The 20,280-nt window shown below is 41.8% G+C and overlaps 1 protein-coding gene across 1 annotated transcript in view; it reads right to left on the reverse strand.

Annotated features, from left to right (window-relative positions):
* LOC127006228 (glutamate receptor ionotropic, NMDA 2B-like) overlaps positions 1-20,280 on the reverse strand; it is a 252,752-nt gene that overhangs the window by 1,702 nt on the left and 230,770 nt on the right. Inside the window, exons 22-23 of the mRNA XM_050875841.1 lie at positions 5,880-7,805; positions 1-5,604 (exon numbers count right to left, since the gene is read on the reverse strand). The exon at positions 1-5,604 is cut by the window's left edge and continues 1,702 nt beyond it. Coding sequence (XP_050731798.1) covers positions 7,757-7,805 — 49 coding nt within the window. The 3' untranslated portion in view covers positions 1-5,604; positions 5,880-7,756. The remainder of the gene's footprint in view (positions 5,605-5,879; positions 7,806-20,280) is intronic.

Genomic DNA, 20,280 nt, shown 5'->3' on the forward strand with positions numbered 1-20,280 from the left:
GCCGCTGTGACCTTGACCTGACCTCACTGTGACCTTGACCCCTTGTTGACCTTTACATGACCTTCAAGTGAATTTCTTTCGACCATGACCTAGAACCTCGTGACCTTAACCTCTTTTGACCTTTCTTGAACTTCAATTGATTTCTTATGACCTTTCTTGATCTTCTCGTGACCTTGACTTATATTTGACCTTTCTTGAACTTAATTGCCTTTCTTAACCTCTATTTGACCTCGTGACTTAGACCTTTATTCGTTTTTTCTTGACCTTAAATTGACTTTCAACCTTGAGCTCTATTAGACCTCCTCGTGACCTTGACATCTATTTTACCTTTCTAGACCTTAAATTGACTTTCTTTTGACCTTGACCTGTTTGACCTTCATTTAACTTCATGACCTTGACTCCTACTTGACCTTTGCTTGACCTTCATTTAGCTTCATGACCTTGATTCCTATTTGACCTTTGCTTAACCTATTCATCAATCTGCTCGTGACCTTGATCTCTTCTAGACCTTAAATTAAGCTTTTCGTGACCTTGACTCCTATTTGAGCTTTGAGTGAAATTCAGTTGACCTTTTGACCTTAACCTGTATCAAATCTTTCCTTGACCTTCATTTGATCTGCCAACCGTGGGCTTGACTTCCTCAGACCTTTACTTTTGCCCTGCCATTCGCATCCCGGGACCTGCAACTTCATTTGACATTATTCGACCCTCATGATCTTCATTTGATTTCCATGTGACCTTGACTTACTACCTGACATTCACGTGACCTTGACCTGACGTAACCTGTATTCACGACCTTTTGACTTGCGGTACTTGATTCATATACCAGGTAACCTCTTTCTTGACCCCCGCGACTCTAAGTGACCTCTTCGTGATATTTAAAACTCAGCCGATCTTCCCTTGACCCAGTAATTGAGTCATGTGATCTAGTATAACCCGACCTTGACCTTAAATGACCTGAGCTTGACCTCAAACAACCAATGATCACATATTCTGGTTTTGACCTCAAACGACCCAGGTAGTCTGATCTTTCCTGGCTCGGCACAGTGACCTCTGTGACCCCGCCTGACCCAGCCCTTCGCCTCCCCTCCTGGCGGCGGCCCGGGGGCGAGGCTCCCTGCCGGGGGTAGCCCAGGGGGGGCGGCACACCCCCGGCCAAGCGACGCGGTGTGCCCCCCGTCACGCCTGGCGCCCTGACACGTCCTGGCACGAGCAAGCTGTTCAGACGTTGACCTTAAACAAAAGATAACTGGTATTTGTCTCTTTCTCTGCGGAAGGAACTGGCTAGAAATTTATATAAATCAAAGTTTTTACATTCTCTTCAACTTCTCTGACTCGCAACATTTTGAGCTGAAGCTCTCCGTGATCTGAGCTCTTACTCGTAGCTTTCTCTTCACGAGACTTGAATGTAAACTCCTCAAAATGTTTTATTTTTCTATTTATCCCTCCTCTAATTGATAATTTTTCTATTATAATTTTATAACTTTCAAAATTCTACTTATCAATGGTCTATAACTGTGAAGCTACACCCACAACTATGAATACTGTCTTCACTAAACATTCCGCATCTGAGTCCTTGAGCTGAACCTATCCCTAACCCTGAATATGCTTAAAAGAAACACTCACTCCCTGCATTCCCTAGCGTTGGAACACCGCCCTATCCAAACCTCCGAGCATCTCGTAACCCTTTGAGCGGACTTTCCCCCTAACCCACAATACTGTTTACTAATACTGCTAGTGACACGCCCCTTCTCTAACGCTCCCTATACGCTGTTCACGCTAACTCGGCGAATAAGCTCCCTGCAAGACAGACCAGTGACCACCAATGAATGAGCTTTAGCCTTCCACATCCACCAGTCACAAGCGGCCTGAGGTGAGGGAGGCGTGGCTTGCTTGTGGACTGGCCAATGCTATGCTCTTTATGAGGAAGGGGGCGCGGCTCGCTTGTTAACTGGCCAATGATATACACTTATTGGTGAAGGGGGCGGGGCTTATGTGCCCAGTTAACGTGAATACGGAATGTCTTTGAATTCTTTGAGCTAATGACATGTAGCGTCTTTATCCTGCTCTACGCTCTTGTAATACGACGAGAATGTTCAGATATTGTCACTCTAGAAATCTTAAAAAAAAAAATTACATAGCACGAGTAACTTCGCGTATGTATAATTAAAACCTCTTACATCGCACCTGTAACTTCGCGCTTATGGAATTTACACTGTCCTCGCATTGGTAACTTGGCACATGTTGATCTAATCCTCCTACGTCGCGTTAGTAACCTCGCTGATATCAAATAGCGGCCCGCGAAGATCAAATACAACCTCGCGAATACCACATCTGCGAATCTCGAATGCAACGCGAATGTCAGATACCAAACGTAAAAACAATCGAATACCTTCCATATGTTACTACCTCACTAATACTGAATCATTCGCGCGTCAATACATTGCGAACACTGAATACGAAATACATCCACTACATCGCGAATATTGAATAAATCGCGAAGACGAAATACCTCGCAAGCAGTAGCAAATATCACGCGTCAACATTAGAGCCAGCGAATGTGGAATACCTCGCATGCTGAATATCTTGGGAATACTGAATGCCTCGCGTTAATCAAATAGCTCGCGAAAATGGAGTGCCCTACGGATATCAAAGTCTCCACCTATCGCGTTAAAACCTTCCTGTTCACTATATTTCTCCTTTGAACCGGGACAAATATCAAATGCAAACTTCAACACATCAAGTTAACATCCTTCTCTTCTCTCTCTAACCCGGAACAGAGATCAGATAAATATTTCAACATCGCTCGTTAAAAGCTCTTCATCTTCTCTATATTCTTCTTTAAGCCGGAACAAATGTCAAATGCAAACTTCAACACCTCAAGTTAACATCCTTCTTTTCTCTCTCTCTAACCCGGAATACCGATCAGATAAATATTTCAACTTCCCGCGTCAAAATATCTTCCTCTTTTCTATCTATATTTTAAACCAGAACAAATATCAAATGCAAACTTCAACACATCACCTTAACATCCTTTTCTTTTTTCTCTAACCCGGAATACCGATCAGATAACTATTTCAACTTCCAGCGTCAAAATATCTTCCTCTTTTCTATCTATACTTTAAACCAGAACAAATATCAAATGCAAACTTCAACACATCACCTTAACATCCTTTTCTTTTTTCTCTAACCCGGAATAAAGATCAGATAACTATTTCAACTTCCCGCGTCAAAATATCTTCCTCTTTTCTATATTTTAAACCAGAACAAATACCAAACACACTTCTATACATTACTTTAACATCCTTCTTTTCTCTCTCTCTAAGCTGGAATAACGATCAGATAAACATTTCAACTTCCCGCGTCAAAATATCTTCCTCTTTTCAAACTATATTTTAAACCAGAACAAATACCAAACACTTCTACACATTACGCTAACGCCTTTTTCTCCTTTCTCTAACCCGGAATCCAATAAACACTTCCATATTTCAATATCCAACGTTAAAACATCTTCCTCCTCTTCCTTATATTCTCCCTTAATTAAACCAGAATAAATAAACTCTTTTTCAAGCAAACTTCTCGGAACGATTCTCTGATAGACTCTCGACTTCCTTCGGCTGGCGAGTAACAAACGGCGGCCGCTTTCTGTTAGTGTCCGTAAAAAAGTAATAAAATGATTGACTCTCCTTGTTTATCTCTGCTTCAAGGTCACCAGGGAGGGGGGTGGGGGGGCACGGAGGAGGGGGTGAGGGTGGGGGTCGGGGCGGGGAGTGTAAACAACAAGCAAACAAGACAACAACAACATCAACAACAACAACTATTGTCCCATTGCACGGTGGGGCGCTAAGCTAACTCTCTCTCTCTCTCTCTCTCTCTCTCTCTCTCTCTCTCTCTCTCTCTCTCTCTCTCTCTCTTTGGCAGAAGCTTGCTATCGACCAGTTCTTTTATGGAGAAAACAGCGCATTCATGAATAAAGTAATATGTACATTGATAGTGTGAAATATCTTATCGATAATAATAATAATAATAATAATAATAATAACAAAAAAATACTTCCGCGCAAGCACACACACACACACACACACACACACACGTTAAATAGACCGTGCTGGCTGAACACGCAGCGCCACACGCGGCCGCCCGGAGAACTGTCTGAGAGGTACATGGTTCTTTTTTTTCTCTTCTATTTTGGGATTCTGGAATACAAGTTTTTGTTTGGAGCCAAAAGTACAAACACGGTGCTCTCTGGTCGGAAAAAAAGAATACGTATACACTACCCGTTGCTCCTAGGTTTTAAGGTTTGCGTTGCTTTATGGTAAATATGACCATTGAGCGGCGAATGTACGCGGGCCCGTATCCACCGTTGCCAGATTGTCGTACTCAGAGCATAGTATTTATCGGTTTCTAACGCCTAACCATTGCCAAGAAACATCAGGAATTAACTATTTTAGCGATAATTATAAGTGAATCTCCTTATTGGGGTCCACGAGACAGTTTTTGGGTCGGAAGTCGGTAAATATGAGGCTGAGTAAGACGATCTGGCAACGTTGCCCGTATCTGCCTCGTGAACGCCGAAGTCCAGTCCAGAAGGCAATATGAGAGGTTTCGTCTCCTGAATATTTCGCTCATGCTATTTCGCTTTCTAGCATCGGTAGTAAAATATATTCACGCTAACTCGGCGAATAAGCTCCCTGCAAGACAGTCCAGTGACCACCAATGAATGAGCTATTATAGGGTATTATTTCTGAAGGTGTGCGTATTTCGACTTCTGGTCTGAAAATAAGTTCCTAACACACACGGCGCTGCGGCAGACAACACCGAAACTGTAGAGCGTCGCCGTTGCCATGGAGACGGGCGCGAGGGGCCTCAAGCGGCGAGGAGGCGAACTGATAGCCAATACGGTCTATTAACTAACTCTCCTACCCTATTTACATAATAATAATAATAATAATAATAATAATAATAGATTCTAATAATAAACACCAGTCACCTCTCACACCAAGCTCACATCGTACCTCATTTTCTATGCACGAAGAAAACGGAGGATGGAGAAAAACAACAACGAAACAAATAATCACTCACACTCGAATGCCAGCCACACCATTCCGCCATCTTGGATAAAGTTATGTATATATATATATATATATATATAGTGATTTCTTTCGCTATAAACGAATGCCTAGACTAACTACCTATGGAGTCTTTCGTCTATTGTCTTATCCTCCTTCCCCTTATACAGACAGATATATGAGCAGTGTTGGCGCGCACACACACACACACACACACACACACACACACACGTACACAAATATATATATGTTATGTATATATATGTATAGTTTAAATTATCTCTATATTATAATCTCGTGAACGTTGGCGTCTTATCGATATTAGTGTTGCTGTTTTCTTGGTTTCTGCTTTATCAAACTTAATCTTTCCTTCTTTATACCTACATTTGTTTGTCTTTTGTTTAGTCTCGCTTTCGTTTGTTTTTTCTTTCCTTGTTTGTTTGTTATCATTTTTAGTTTAGTTTTTCGCCACACACACTAGAACGTAATTTTTCATGCTTTTACACTTCTTTTCTTTTTCTCTTCTTCTGTTCACCTCGACGTAGACAAAGGAGCCTCGTTTGACTTCCCTTCCTTCTCTTCACTTCTCCTTTTGCTGGCACACAAGAACGTAATTTTTCATGCTTTTCTGTTTTCTTTCTTTAACTCGGACCATTTTCTCTTCTCTTCACCTCGACGTAGACAGAGCCTCGTTTGACTTCCCCTTCCTTCTCTTCACTACTTCACCTGCTGGATTGATAAACAAGAACGTAATTTTTCATGCTTTTCTGTTTTCTTTCTTTAACTCGGACCATTTTCTCTTCTCTTCACCTCGACGTAGACAGAGCCTCGTTTGACTTCCCCTTCCTTCTCTTCACTACTTCTCCTTCTGCTGGATTGATTAACCAGGAAAGAGCCTCGTTAGACCCCCTTTCTTCTTCTCCTGCTGGATTGATTGACCAGGAAAGAGACTCGTTTGACCTCCCCTTTCTTCTATTCACTTCTTCTCCTTCTGCTGGATTGATTGACCAGGAAAGAGCCTCGTTTGACCCCCTTTCTTCTTCTCCTGCTGGATTGATTGACCAGGAAAGAACCTCGTTTGACCTCCCCTTTCTTCTATTCACTTCTCCACTTCCTTCTGCTGGATTGATTGACCAGGAAAGAGACTCGTTTGATTTTTTCCTCTTAACTTCGACCTAGACACTCATTTGACTTTCTCTTCTTCTTTATTTCGACCAGGAAAGACTCAGGTGGCTCGCTTCTCTTCACTGTTACCAAGAAGGACTTATTTGACTCTTCTCCTCTTCACTCCTACCAAGAAAGACTCATTTGACTTTCTCTTCTTGTCTTCAATGCTACCAAAAAAGACTCATTTGACTCTTCTTGTCTTCACTGCAGCCAAGAAACCCTCATTTGACTTTCTCTTCTTGTCTTCAATGCTACCAAAAAAAAGACTCATTTGCCTTTCTCTTCACTGATGCCAAGAAAGACTCATTTGACTTTCTCTTCCTTTCTCTTCATCTACTTTCTTCTTCACTTTAACGAAAAAAAAAAATGATTTGATTTCCTCGTTCTTTCACTTCGATAAAAAAAGAAAAAAAAAATTATCTTCTTCACTTCAACGGAAAAAAAGGATATTGCTGTGGCTTCCTCTTTCCCGTTTTCACTCCTTGCTTTTTTTATTATTTTTTATTCCTTCCTCATTCTTGTATTTGACTTTCTCTTTCCTTCTGTACTCCTTCCTTCCTTCCTTCCTTCGTTCCCTCCTCTCTTTACCATTTTCATTTATTTTCGCTTTTCTTCTTCACTCTTTCCTTCCTTCCTTCCTTCGTTCCCTTCTCTCTTTACCATTTCTATTTAGTTTTCTCTTTTCTTCTTTACTCCTTCCTTCCTTTCTTTCCTTCGTTCCCTCCTCTCTTTACCATTTCTATTTAGTTTTCTCTTTTCTTCTTTACTCCTTCCTTCCTTTCCTTCCTTCGTTCCCTCCTCTCTTTACCATTTCTATTTAGTTTTCTCTTTTCTTCTTTACTCCTTCCTTCCTTTCTTTCCTTCGTTCCCTCCTCTCTTTACCCCTTTCTACCTCTATATTTAGTTTTCTCTTTTCTTCTTCACTCCTTCCTTCCTTTCTTTCCTTCTTTTTCCATCTTCACCTCTTTATTTGATGGTCACTTTCCTTTTTCAATCCTTCCTTCCTTCCTTTTTTTCCGTCTTCACCTCTTTATTCGACTTTCTCTTCCCTCTTTCACTCCTTCCTTCCTTCCGTTTTTTTTCTTTCTTCTTTACTTCGACCAAAAAAAAAAAGTCACTCATTTGGTATCCTGGTTTTCTTCTTCAATCCCTTCCTTTCTTTTTCTTACTTTTTCACTTCTACTAAAAAAACACTTATTTGATTTCCTGGTTTCCTTTTCTTATCCTTCTTTCCTTTCTTCACCCTTCTTTTTCTTTCTTGTTCACTTCTACTAAAAAAACACTCATTTGATTTCCTGGTTTCCTTTTTTCTTCTTCTTTCCTTTTTCATTCTTCTTCACTTCTACTAAAAAAAAAAAAAAACTCATCTGATTTCCTGGTTTCCTTCTTCAATCCATCCTTCCTTCACTTCACTTTTCTTTCCAGCTTCCGTCACTTCAATCCCCTAAAAAATAAATGAATAAAAAAAAAAGATACTCATTTGACGCATATTTACAGACTGTCACGTTGTTCTCTGACCTTTATAGAACGGTCTCCATCTCCGCGATCTCCCGTATCTCCGCCGAGGACCTGCAGGGGGGAGACAGAGAGAGAAAGAGAGATTAAAGTTTGCTTCAATGACAGAAAGAGTTGTGCGGGGTGGTGGTGGTGGTGGTGGTAGTGTGGCAGCAGTGGGTGGGTTATAAAGGGAACATCTGGCAACACTGGGGTCACATATACTCAGAGGCTTTTTAGTAATAGTAATAATAATAATAATAATAATAATAATAATAATAATGATAATAATTAACTAAGTCTCCGCTACTCTTCTATTTAGTCACGAATTCCGTCTTCTTTGAATCCGTTTTCTAGCACAAAAATAATGAGAGAGAGAGAGAGAGAGAGAGAGAGAGAGAGAGAGAGAGAGAGAGAGAGAGAGAGAGAGAGAGAGAGAGAACAAATCATAGCGAACCTAACTGTAGAAGAAATGTTTAGCTGACCTGAGCGAAATATTTGAGGTACAGACCATTCATTCCTTTTCTTTTTCTTTTTTTTTCATATTTTCACGTGTAGATAATCGTTGTAGCTGCTGTTGTTGTTGTTGTTTGAATGTTTGTTTGTTTCTTTCACCGTCAAACAGCCAACCACGAAAGCCCTGAAGCGCATCAATCTCAGCATCCGTTCGTACCACCGTTGCCAGACTATCGTACTCAGAGCCTCGTATTTACCGGTTTCTGAGCCATAACTATTGCCAGGAAACATCAGGAATTAACCATTTTAACGATAACTATATATGAAGGCAGTTATTGGGGTTGAGGAGGCAGTTTTTGGGTCGGAAATTGGCAAACTTAGGTGGCTGAGTACGATAGTCTGGCAACGTTGGTCCGTATCCATTTCAACGTAAGCTCAACTATCTCCACGCCGGAACTCATCACGCGGCATCCTCAGCAGGCAATGGTCAGTCTTCAGTACCCCGAGACACGCAACCTCAACGCCGTGGTGTACTACTATTCTCAAGACGCTTTCGGCTCTCATAATATGTTCCTAACTTACAAAAAGACTTTTAACAATCGAGAGAGAGAGAGAGAGAGAGAGAGAGAGAGAGAGAGAGAGAGAGAGAGAGAGAGAGAGAGAGAGAGAGAGAGAGAGAGAGAGAGAGAGAGAGAGAGAGAGAGAGAGAGAGTAATGGTTTTCGCTCGGCCTACGATAACCCTTTCACGAAAAACTTATGGTAAGGCCTTGTGTTACCTAAATAACTCAACACACATTTTTTTGTGAGGTGCAGTAACTGTGTCTCCAGTCCTGAAGGGCGAAGTAAGAGTCCGAGCCTAACAAACATTAACAAAAGCAACACAAATGGTAACCTAAAAACAGTTAGCATAAATGGTGACAGCGGTGGGATCCGAACCCCACGCTTCTGAAGAAACTGGTGACTCAAACCAGAGCCTGACGATTCGTAACCTATCGCCCTTAATGAATGGTAACCTATCGTCTCTCAACTCAACCTGACAACTGGCAACCTATCCCTGCTGAAGAATGGTATAACCCTATCGCCACTAAAACAGAACCACGCCTTAACCTGACAACTGGCAACCTATCCCTGCTGACGAATGGTATAACCCTATCGCCGCTAAAACAGAACCACGCCTTAACGATTGCTAACCTATCGCCGCTGACAAATGGTAATCTATCGCCGCTAAAACAGTCAACACATAACATTGCGTCCAACTGCGCAACTCACTACAATGGTATTTCTGCGTTAATTTAGCTTTAGCGCTTTCGTGTTAGTTTTGCGGTAAAGTCAAGTGTCGCCTTGTGTAATAGCGCCATGTTTGACCCAGAAACGAATAGTCTTTGCCTCTGAAACAGAACGCTCACGCCAAAGAACATCTATCTATCAGTAGTAGTAGTGGTGGTAGTAGTAGTAGTAGCAGCAGCCGAAGTAATAGTAATAACAGTAATAATAATAACAATAAAAATAATAATAATAATGATAATCTACCTAGTCTTCCTTTTGCCAGGTCCACGGAAAGTGCTCTGGATCGCCACAAACTCTAAACTGAAGTCCACAGTCTCAAACATTTCGGGGCTCGCACACCCACACATCTGGTAAGGCTATGGTGGAGGCTGTTGTGCTAGTGTTGCCATGGGTGGTTTGATGAGCCCGGTGATTGTCTGACGAGGCTTCTGCACCATGAACGTGAAAAAAACACTCATGAGAACTCGACTCGTCTCCTTTGTGGCCTTGGGAGAGTTATCGTGAGAGCCGAAAGCGTTTGAGAATATTGACCTTACGACAGGTTTTTTAAAGGTCGCATTAACCTTCATCAACAAAAATATGGCTGATTTATTGTCTTTAACGACCCGATTTTCAGGGCGGTTTATTTTTATTTTTTACAACAAAGGAGACAGCTCAAGGGCACACAAAGAGAGGAAACAATAATAAAAAAAAAGCCCGCTACTCGCTGCTCCTAAAAAGAATCCAAAGAGGTGGCCGAAAGCGAGGTCAGTTGGTTTTGTTGATTTTTCACATCACTTTTTCACGAATGAGTTTGAAATATGTCGAATTAACTATGAAAATCCAACACTTTTAACTACCTCCGTCCGAAAAATGGAAACAAAAAGCCAAACTAGCCACAGACCTGTCTATAAATACTATTACGATGTTTAGAAGTCTATAGTTAGTCTGTGAAGGAGGGGGACACAAGAGGCTCGATATTACGCTACCCTGGCCCTGACCGGAATGACAGAACACCTCGGCTACGCAAAACTCAAGGGGGAACTTGTATATATGGCTAAACCTTTACAGATGGAGGAGTAAAATAAACAAATAAATAAAAAGATGACATAGATAAAACAAGAAAGATAGAATGAAAGGGAGCAACGAAACAAACAAAAGATATACGAAAGAAAAACTACGGGGTCTTCTCGAGTTTCTTTTCCGATATTTCTTTCCGCTTGACTCTCTCCTCTAATTTTATATAAATCCTATAAGACTTGGCACCGTTACTTCCCCGACGCTGCCAAGTGGAATGAATCGAGGTCAGGCCGGGTCGTATATTTCAGAAGCGTCTGTGTGACTGGCTCCTCCCCACACCGCTGAGCCGTGGCTGACGTGCTCACAAACTAACCACGTAATCCTCCTCTAATTATCCTCAGTGTATTTCCCGGCAAAAAGTAGCAATACATCCAACCATGCCTATATCAGATTAACCAAACTTGACCTACGTACTTAACAGTGGAGACGCGAACCTAAGACTAGCCTAACTTAACATCTAACCTAACCATAACTAACCATGCCTATATCAGATTAACCTAACTTGACCGACGTACTTAACAGTGGAGACGCGAACCTAAGACTAGCCTAACTTAAATCTAACCTAACCTGACCTAACTATAACTAACCATGCCTATCAGATTAACCTAACTTGACCGACGTATTTAACAGTGGAGACGCGAACCTAAGACTAGCCTAACCTAACCTAACCTGACCTAATCATAACTAAGCCAACCTAAACCGGGCTGGGCGCTGAACACTGCAGTTCTGGAATATGCGAACGGGTCGCTACAACTATGTCTTTGTACACTAAATAAACGGCATTGGCTCTACACACAGCGCCACACGGAAAACTGTCAGAGAAGTGCTTTTCCGACTGAACTCGGTTACTCGATTCATTTTTTTTCTCTGAGTTTCGAGATTCCAGAATAAGAGTTATTGTTTGGTGTCAAATGTCCAAACTCGGTGCCTGCAGGTCGGGAACAAAGTATTTCACCCATTACTCGTAGGTTTTAAGGTTTGCGTAAGGTATGCGGGCCCGTATCCTTGTGGACAGTCCCGGCTCCAAGCTCCTTTCATCCAATCAATCAGCTTCCTTAGCTATGGAAGAGAGGGCGGGGCATCTAGGTAAGTTTAGTATATACGGTGACTATAGTAAATCTGCCCTACGACATAACACACTAACCCGGTAGCAGCGACGGGCTAATTTGTGGCTTTACCGTGTAGCAGCGACGGGCTAATTTGTGGCTTTACCGTGTAGCAGCGACGGGCCAAATTTGTGCCATAATATAAACACTCAAAATAGATGATACATAATCTGATCACAAATGCTTTGATATGTATTATGAAATGGTTTGTGTGGGGTGATTTTTTCTCATTTTTTTCGCTTAGAGGGACCATTAAGAAACATAACGGAACAACAGCGGTCCGAGGCGCGAGGGAGACACACCTGAAGTGCCCCCCACACACAGTCGACGATCGAGGTTTCCGCCGTGCGTGAACAGACATTATATATTTAGGTCTTGGTCCGTCTTTCAAGAGAACATTCTTTATTTATATATTTAGGTCTTGTTTTGTCTCTCGCATGAACAGACTAATTTATATAACTAGATCTCGGTTTGTATTTCGCGTAGAGTTTATATACATTTCGATCTTCGTCTGTCTTCCGCACAAACTTTATAGACATTTTGATATTGGTCAAACTTTCGCTTGAACTTTATATGCTATTTAGATATTGGTTTGTTTTCCGCGTGACTTTATTTATAACAGATCTTCGTTGTCTTTCGCGAGAACAGACCTACCTTAATTATATACTCAGATTTTGGTCCATTTTCGCGTAGACTTTATATATTTAGATCTTGGTCCATCTTTCGCGTAGAGTAGACTTTATATATACATTTAAATCTTGGTCTGTCTTTCGCGTAGATTTTATATATTTCGGTCTTGTTTTCTGATCTTTCGCGTGAACTTCGTCAACTCTTTTCAGGCCTCGGTGAAATTTACAATGATTGATACTGTTAGTCTTTCCTACCTCAGCTACCTAAAACAATACCTAGGCGCCCCATAACATTAAGGCATATAAAAGAAACACAAAGAAATATGTAAGCAGGCAAAGGATCGAGTTATTGAATGGGTAAATGAATGAAAATGAAGATACTAACTAAATCAGTGACTAAGAATAAATTAACGATAAAAACATGAAGAGAACCAAGAAAACGCTACCAAGAACCTAACGGGAAAATGAGGCCAAATATACAGATATGATTTTCACTTTGCTAGACATCCTGACCACCTAACGAGTATATCGCCGGATTTTTTTTTAACGTTGTATTAGTATTTATGAAGTTATGTGGCTAGTCTGGCTTTTTACTTCCATTTTTTAGGGGACGGAGTGAGTTAAAAGTGTTGGATTCACACAGTTAAGTCGAGACATTACAAACTCAGTCGTGAGGAGTGATACAAAACAACAACAACAACAAAGCCAACTAACCACGCCTTGAAAAATGGGTCAAGAAAGGCGAATCTGCCACAGTATTGTTATTGAAGACTAATACGATGTTCATAAGATCAGGCGTGCGTTTATAATTTCATCGGATATCAAAGCTAAACTAAGAGAATCACCATCATCATCAGCACCGAACACGCTTGAGAGTTCTCCGAGTGGCCGAGAGTGGCGCTGTGTGTCTATGGAATATCAGAGTTTGGCCACCTCGATCACAGACGCCATTCTGCTACCAAAAGAGCCGCGCGAAATTCAAATAGATGCCGATATAATAGTTTTTTGTGCTCTAAGTAAGGTCAGGATCTCGAAGAAGTACGTACCTAGAACTTCCAAAAACTCTCATGTATCAGCACCACTTTGAATTTCGCGCCGCGCCTGTGATTTAACCCGGTAGCTGCGGGGATCATGTTTCTTAAAGGCCCCTCTAAGCGAGAAAAAATCACCACTCACGCAAACCATTTCATAATATACATCAACGCATTTGTGATCAGTTTATGCATCATCTATGTTTGGGGGGTTATATCATGGTAAAAATGTGGCCCGTCGCTGATGCACGGTAAAGCCACAAATTTGGCCCCTCGCTGCTACCGGGTTAAGGTGGCCACTTTCACAGTTCGCCATGATGGGTTAGTAAGCCCCCAAACCAATGCTAAAGACTTAGAAAATTCCTTGTACAGTGTTTGGTGTGGATGTTTGAGTTAAGAAATTTGAGGACACCATATGGGAAGAGTCTTGTGTATCCTGGTGTTGCATCAAAAAACCTAACCGTTATAGAGTGTAGAAGATTTTTTTTTAACAACAAAGGAGACAGCTCAAGGGCACACATAAAAAAGGAAACAATAATAAAAAAAGCCCGCCACTTGCTGCTCCTAAAAAAAAAAAAAGAATCAAAAGAGGTGGCCGAGAGGTCAGTTTCGGGAGGAGAGGTGTCCTGATTAAATAGCTTAGTTTGGGCGATTACAAAGCCACTGTGTTGGGCTGTGAAATTGGCTCTTAAGGTGGCCACACTCGCCTATTCAGTGGCTATGCGGAATAATGTCCATAGAGCGATATTAAGCGTAAGTTACTGGGTTATATTTGGAAGTGTATGTACGAAGCGATATATTTTAAGCGTAAGTTATTGAGTTATATTTGTAAGTGTATGTACAAAGCGATATAATTTAACCAAGAGTATGGAAATAGAAAATAATAGTATAAAAATAAAACAAAAGACTCAAACCGAACGATATTAAGAAAACTATATGAAAACAGGAGGAATAACGAGAAATTAAGGATGCACGTGAGAGAGATGTTGAGAGAGGTCAAATCAGAGTCCAAGGCCAATACATCGTTGGAACAAAAGCGGTGTGTGGCAACTCTCATGCAAAGCTAGGCTACTAGTACTAAAGTAAACGATATTAATAAGAGTTCTTTCGGAAGGCATACAGTGATCATAATAATAATAATAATAATAATAATAATAATAATAATAATAATAATAATAGTAATGAGAGTATGGAAGATGCAATTTTTTTTCCTTTTTCATCGCAAGTAAAATGGAAAGTTTGGAAATTTAGAATCAAAACAAAACTAATTAATAAAAAAAAACTCGAACAGGCACGGAAGAAAATACAAGAGGAAAGAAGTGATGCAGAGAAGGAACCAAGAGGGAAGTGGGGGACGGGAGGGTGGTGGCGGGGAGAGAGTCCACGACGACTCCGTGACGTCAGCGGAAGTAGCCAATGGGAGGGGCGGAGGCGAGTCACGTGACGTCAGAGGTAAACAAACAACATGGCGGCCATTCTGAAACGCTTTCCTTCGCTCACGAGAAAACTAATTAGAGAGAAAAAAAAAAGTACAATTCAATGAAAGAAAAACTCTGACATTTCAACTGACATATCCGAACAATGGAGGAATAAAAACTATGAAAAAAACGCTTCAATATGAAAAAAAAAAAAAAATTACAAGTTTGAAAAAAAAAAAGCGTTATTAAGTAGTAGTAGTAGTAAAGAGAGAGCAAAACAAAGCAGATAGATTAGAAAAACAGTGATTGACAGACAGATTAACAGACACGGATAAAAAGACAGCAAAACAGACAGACACCTAAACAGACAAAGAACGGTTTAGTACAGTGCAATGATAAATCAAGCACTGAAACAATAAAAGCATAAATGATGTCGATAGTAGTAGTAGTAGTAGTAATGGTAATAGTAGTAGATGTAGTAGTAGTAGTAGTAGTAGTAGTAGTAGTCGTTGTTGTTGTTGTAGTATTAGTAGTTGTTATGGTAGTAGTAGTAGTAGTAGTAGTAGTAGTAGTAGTAGTAGTAGTAGTAGTAGTAGTAGTAGTAGTAGTAGTAGTAGTAGTAAAAAGAAGAGGAGCGAGAGAAAAAAAACAAGAACAAGAACATGATTAAAGACTCAAAAACAAACAAAAACAAACAAAAACAAAAGCGAACAAAGCGACCGTTACGCAGGAGCCAATCACGAGCCGCCGCCGTTCAAACTCGTCAGCCAATAGGAAAGCGTTTAAGAAAGAACCATAACAATAAAAAAAAACATCAAGACAAGTAACGAATATAAAAACTATCCAAAAACACTGAACAAAAGTCGGGTAAAAATCTTAAGAACGATTTTAGTCAATTTGATTTTTTTTACTTATATGGGAAAGAAACAAATATATAGAATTATTATAGATGGATATATTTTTAGGGGGGGATGGGGAGGGAGGGTGATTGGAGAGAGAGAGAGAGAGAGAGAGAGAGAGAGAGAGAGAGAGAGAGAGAGAGAGAGAGAGAGAGAGAGAGAGAGAGAGAGAGAGAGAGCATGGTTTAGGCAGGCAGACAGACAGACATGCTCGCCCACCTAGTCACATCACACCTCCGTAACTCTTCCCACAAAGTCCCGCCCTCTTGGTGGCCGCTGCCTGAAACATTGACAACAGCAGGGTTATGCAGGCACCCGGGGAGGGGGGGAGAGAAGGGGGGTAGGAGTGAGGGGTAGAAGGATGGTGGGGGCAAGGGAAGGGAAGGGAAGGGAAGAAAGGAAGTAAGGTAAGGAGAGATGAATGAAGAAAGGGAGGAAGGAAGGCAGGAGGAAAGCGAGAAGGCCAGAAGGTCGAGGCGGCGTCACAGGGCAGTGCTTGGCGCGATGAGCGTGGGGCGGGCCTGAGGAGGCGGCGGCGCGGCGAGCGCCTAGCACTCAGCGCCTCGAGATTCAAACACTGAAAATGTTGCGTCCACAGCACATTGCGTAAATGAGTACCGTATTGGCAGCTTTCCTAACTGGCGATAGCACATTAACAGTGTTGGGAAATGATTGCGTGCGAGTTAACTTGTGTGTGGAGCGCTGCCACACAAACACACGCCACGGCGCCTCCACACCAAGGCCTGGAGGGATGCACACGGGCCAGTGCTGTGGCACGGTACCGCTACAGCAGAGAGGAAGTCTCCTGATGCACGCCAGGCTAGCAGCAGCAGAGGCCTTGCCTCCACGCCCATCTAAAGCACCAGGTTATATCGTCTACCCCACCCGTGGGCCGCCCTTTCAATAGTCCCCGCAGAGCCACGCACGTCTCTCTTCGCCGGCCGCGTCGCCTCGCCAGGCGGCGGCGACGCGGCCGGCGGCCACACGCAGCCACAGTCCGCGGCGTGCAGGCCACGGGCGCCAGCAGCAGAGCTGGGACTTTATTGACGCCAGACCTGCTCGCCGCTCGCCGCGGCCAAGGGTGAGGGCGCAGGGAACCCGGTCCCCAGCAACAGCTTGCTGTCCGAGCTCGAGGCTCGTCAGGCTGGCCCAGTGTGACGCCGCTCAAGGAAGGTAGGAAGAAAGCCTCAAGCAGGTGCTTGGATCCCATGAGTTACCTGTGTTTGTTGTGATTAGTGGACAGGTGTGTAGAGACAGACAGACAAGCAGACAGGCAGAGAGACAGACACAGAGAAATAAATAGTTACAGACAGACAAGCAGACAAATGGAGAAACAGGACAGACAGACACAGACAGACAGGAAGGTGACAGACAGGTGACAAGAGAAACCACCAAAACAGAGCCGCGTACACAGACGTGAGTGAGAACAGAACGCGTACAGCCGACTCCCTTGAGCCCAGACCCGACCCGTGCTGAGCGGTACGAGGGCCCCTTCCTTCCTTTCCTTCCCTGACCGTGGACGCCGGCCAAGGAGAGGGGCAGCTAATTGACTTACAGCATTACCGCTTGTCCATTAGGTCTCAAAATTCACCTTTCACTTTTACGTTACAGGTGCGAATGCAATTAGCAGGTGCAAATGTAATCCACACAGGTGACCCTTTGGAAGAAAGGAAGGAAGGAGGGAGGGAGGGAGGAAGGATGAACGGAAGGATGGAAGGAAGGATGAAAGGAAAGATGGAAGGAAGAATGGAAGAAAGGAGGGAAGGAAGAAGGAAGGAAAGATGAAACGAAGGAAGAAAGGAAGGAAGGAAAGAACAAGGCTAGGAATCATAAGGGATGGAGAGGGAGGGAGGAGAGGAAAGGAAGGGAGGAAAGAAAATGAAGGAAGAAAGGATAAAACGAAGGAAGGAAGGAAGGAAGGAAGGAATGGAAAAATTGAGAGAGAGAGAGAGAGAGAGAGAGAGAGAGAGAGAGAGAGAGAGAGAGAGAGAGAGAGAGAGAGAGAGAGAGAGAGAGAGAGAGAGAGAGAGAGAGAGAGAGAGAGAGAGAGAGAGAGAGAGAGAGAGAGAGAGAGAGAGAGAGAGAAAGAGAGGAAGAGAGAGAGGAGGGAGGAGGAGAGAGAGAGAGAGAGAGAGAGAGAGAGAGAGAGAGAAGGAATGGATTGAGAAATAAGGAAGGGGAAAAATAAAGGAGGGGATAAAGAGAGGAAGGAGAGAGGGAGGAAGGGAAGGAAGAAGAGATACTCAACGAACAACAAATGTGAAATAATTGTTGTAAGGAAAATAATTAACAATATGATCATTACTAAATAGATCTGCGGCATAATGGCAATAGTAATAATGATAATGATAATAATAATAATAATAATAATAATAATAATAATAATAATAATAATAATAATAATAATAGTTTTGTAATTTGATTTTCTTTTCTGCAAATTATTATTATTATTACTTTCTTATCAGTTATTATTATTATTATTATTATTATTATTATTATTATTATTATTATTATCATTATCATAATTTTCATTTATATTCATTGATAATTATATTAGTATTTTTCATTATTATTATTGTATTATATTATTATTATTATCATTATCATTATTATTATTATTATCATTATTATAATCATCATTGTTAGAGGAGGAGGGAGGCCACACGGCTGTACTGAGAGTGTGCAATCCTGGACTCTAATCACAGTTCCACCAAGGAGACTCCCCTCCAAGAAGACACGGCGAACCTGTGGCCGTCAGGAACGCTCACCACAACACAGCCACTTTGCCTTCTCCCTCCTCTTCCTCCACCATGTCAGAAATATCCCAACAATATAATAACGTTAATAATAATAATGATAATATTAATAATACTAAATATAAGCATCAATAACCACTTTCATCATCACCTAATAATAATAATAATAATAATAATAATAATAACAACAATAGAGCCTACAAAAAAATAGCTATACATAAACATATTTTTCTCCACATTCAAAACCTCAGAATTGTATGGCTCCTAAAAGGTGACACAACGGGGGACTTCCAAAGCTGCTTCCTTATATGGGGCAGCACAGTGCTTGCTGGCGCCTCTGTCGGGGCTACATCGGCTGTACTCCAAGCTCTCCCTCACTAAGAGCCGTCAGTCTTCACCAACTCAGAAAACAATGGCAACTTCTAAACTGTTCTTCGCCTTCACTGAATTCCGCAGACTTCACTTCCAATTACTACTGTTCTCCTTGGCATACTTGCGGCATATCTACTTTTACTAACAGAGAAAACAGATGTTCGATTAGCCATTAATTTTCTTCGCCTTCACTGAATTCCGCAGACTTCACTTCCAATTACTGTTCTCCTTGGCATACTTGCAGCATACTTTTACTGACAGAGAAAATTGATGTTGGATTAGCCATTAACCCGCAAAAGTGGCTTGTAAAAAGCTTGTGGGGAATGGCGTCTAACTGACTGATATTAGTGGAAGTGATCTCAAGGGAATGGTGAAGGAGAGCTTGTGATATAGGAATACGGGAGTGGCTTGGAATATGGGAACATGAAATAAAACTAGGAAGGGAAAGCTTGCAATATATTAGTAAGGGAATGGCTGAGAAAGAGCTTGCAATATTTTTGTAATGGAATGGCTGAGAAGAGGAGAGATTGTAATATTTTGGTAAGGGAATGACTGAGAAAGGAAGAGGTGGTTATTTTGGATAAGGGAATAGCTGGGAAAGGGAGATCTTGCAATATTTTAGTAAGATAATGGCTGGGAAAGGGAGATCTTGCAATATTTTAGTGAGTGAGTGGCTGAGATAGGAAGATTTTGCAATATTTTGGTGAGTGAATGGCTGAGAAAGGGAGATTTTGCAATGTTTTGGTAAGGGAATGGCAAAGAGAGGGAAATCTTGCAATATTTAGGTAAGGGAATGGATGGGAAAGGGAGAGCTGATTTGGATAAGGGAATAGGTTAGGGAGGGAGAGCTTGTAATAGTCAAACCTCAACATCCATGGATTTGAATATCGGCAGGATAGCCCGTGGATATTATCAACCTAAATATTTGGGTATCTGCGGGTTTTCTCGAGCACTTTTGTGGCCCGCCAAAGTCCTTGCAGATCACCGCACACCCCACCATCACCCCACACACCTTCATACTTGCAGTGCGAAGGTGCAGTACTATAGTGGCTGCTGTATGTAAGTATATCTATCAGCAGATACCCGCGAATCTTCAACATCCACAGGTGTGTCTCTTCCCTAACCCTTGTGGATGCTGAGGTTTGACTGTACATTGGTAAGGGAATGGCCTAGGAGGGGAGAAGTTAGTTGTAATATTTTGGTTTAAGGGAATGGCCAAGGAAGAAAGTTTGTAATATTTTGATAAGGGAATGGCAGAGGAAGGAAGAGCTTGTAATATTTTGGGAAGGGAATGACAGAGGAACTTGGAAGAGCTTGTAATATGGGTGTAAAGGATTGGCAGAGGAAGGAAGAGCTTGTAATATGGAAGTAAAGGATTGGCAGAAGAAGGAAGAGCTTGTAATACTTTGGGAAGGGAATGACTGAGGAAGAGCTTTTAATATGGGTGTAAGGGATTGGCAGAAGAAGGAAGAGCTTGTAATATTTTAGGAAGGGAATGACTGAGGAGGAGATTGTAATATGGGTGTAAGGGACTGG

This window comes from Eriocheir sinensis, chromosome 32 (assembly GCF_024679095.1).
Source record: "Eriocheir sinensis breed Jianghai 21 chromosome 32, ASM2467909v1, whole genome shotgun sequence".
Taxonomy (NCBI): Eukaryota; Metazoa; Arthropoda; class Malacostraca; order Decapoda; family Varunidae; genus Eriocheir; species Eriocheir sinensis.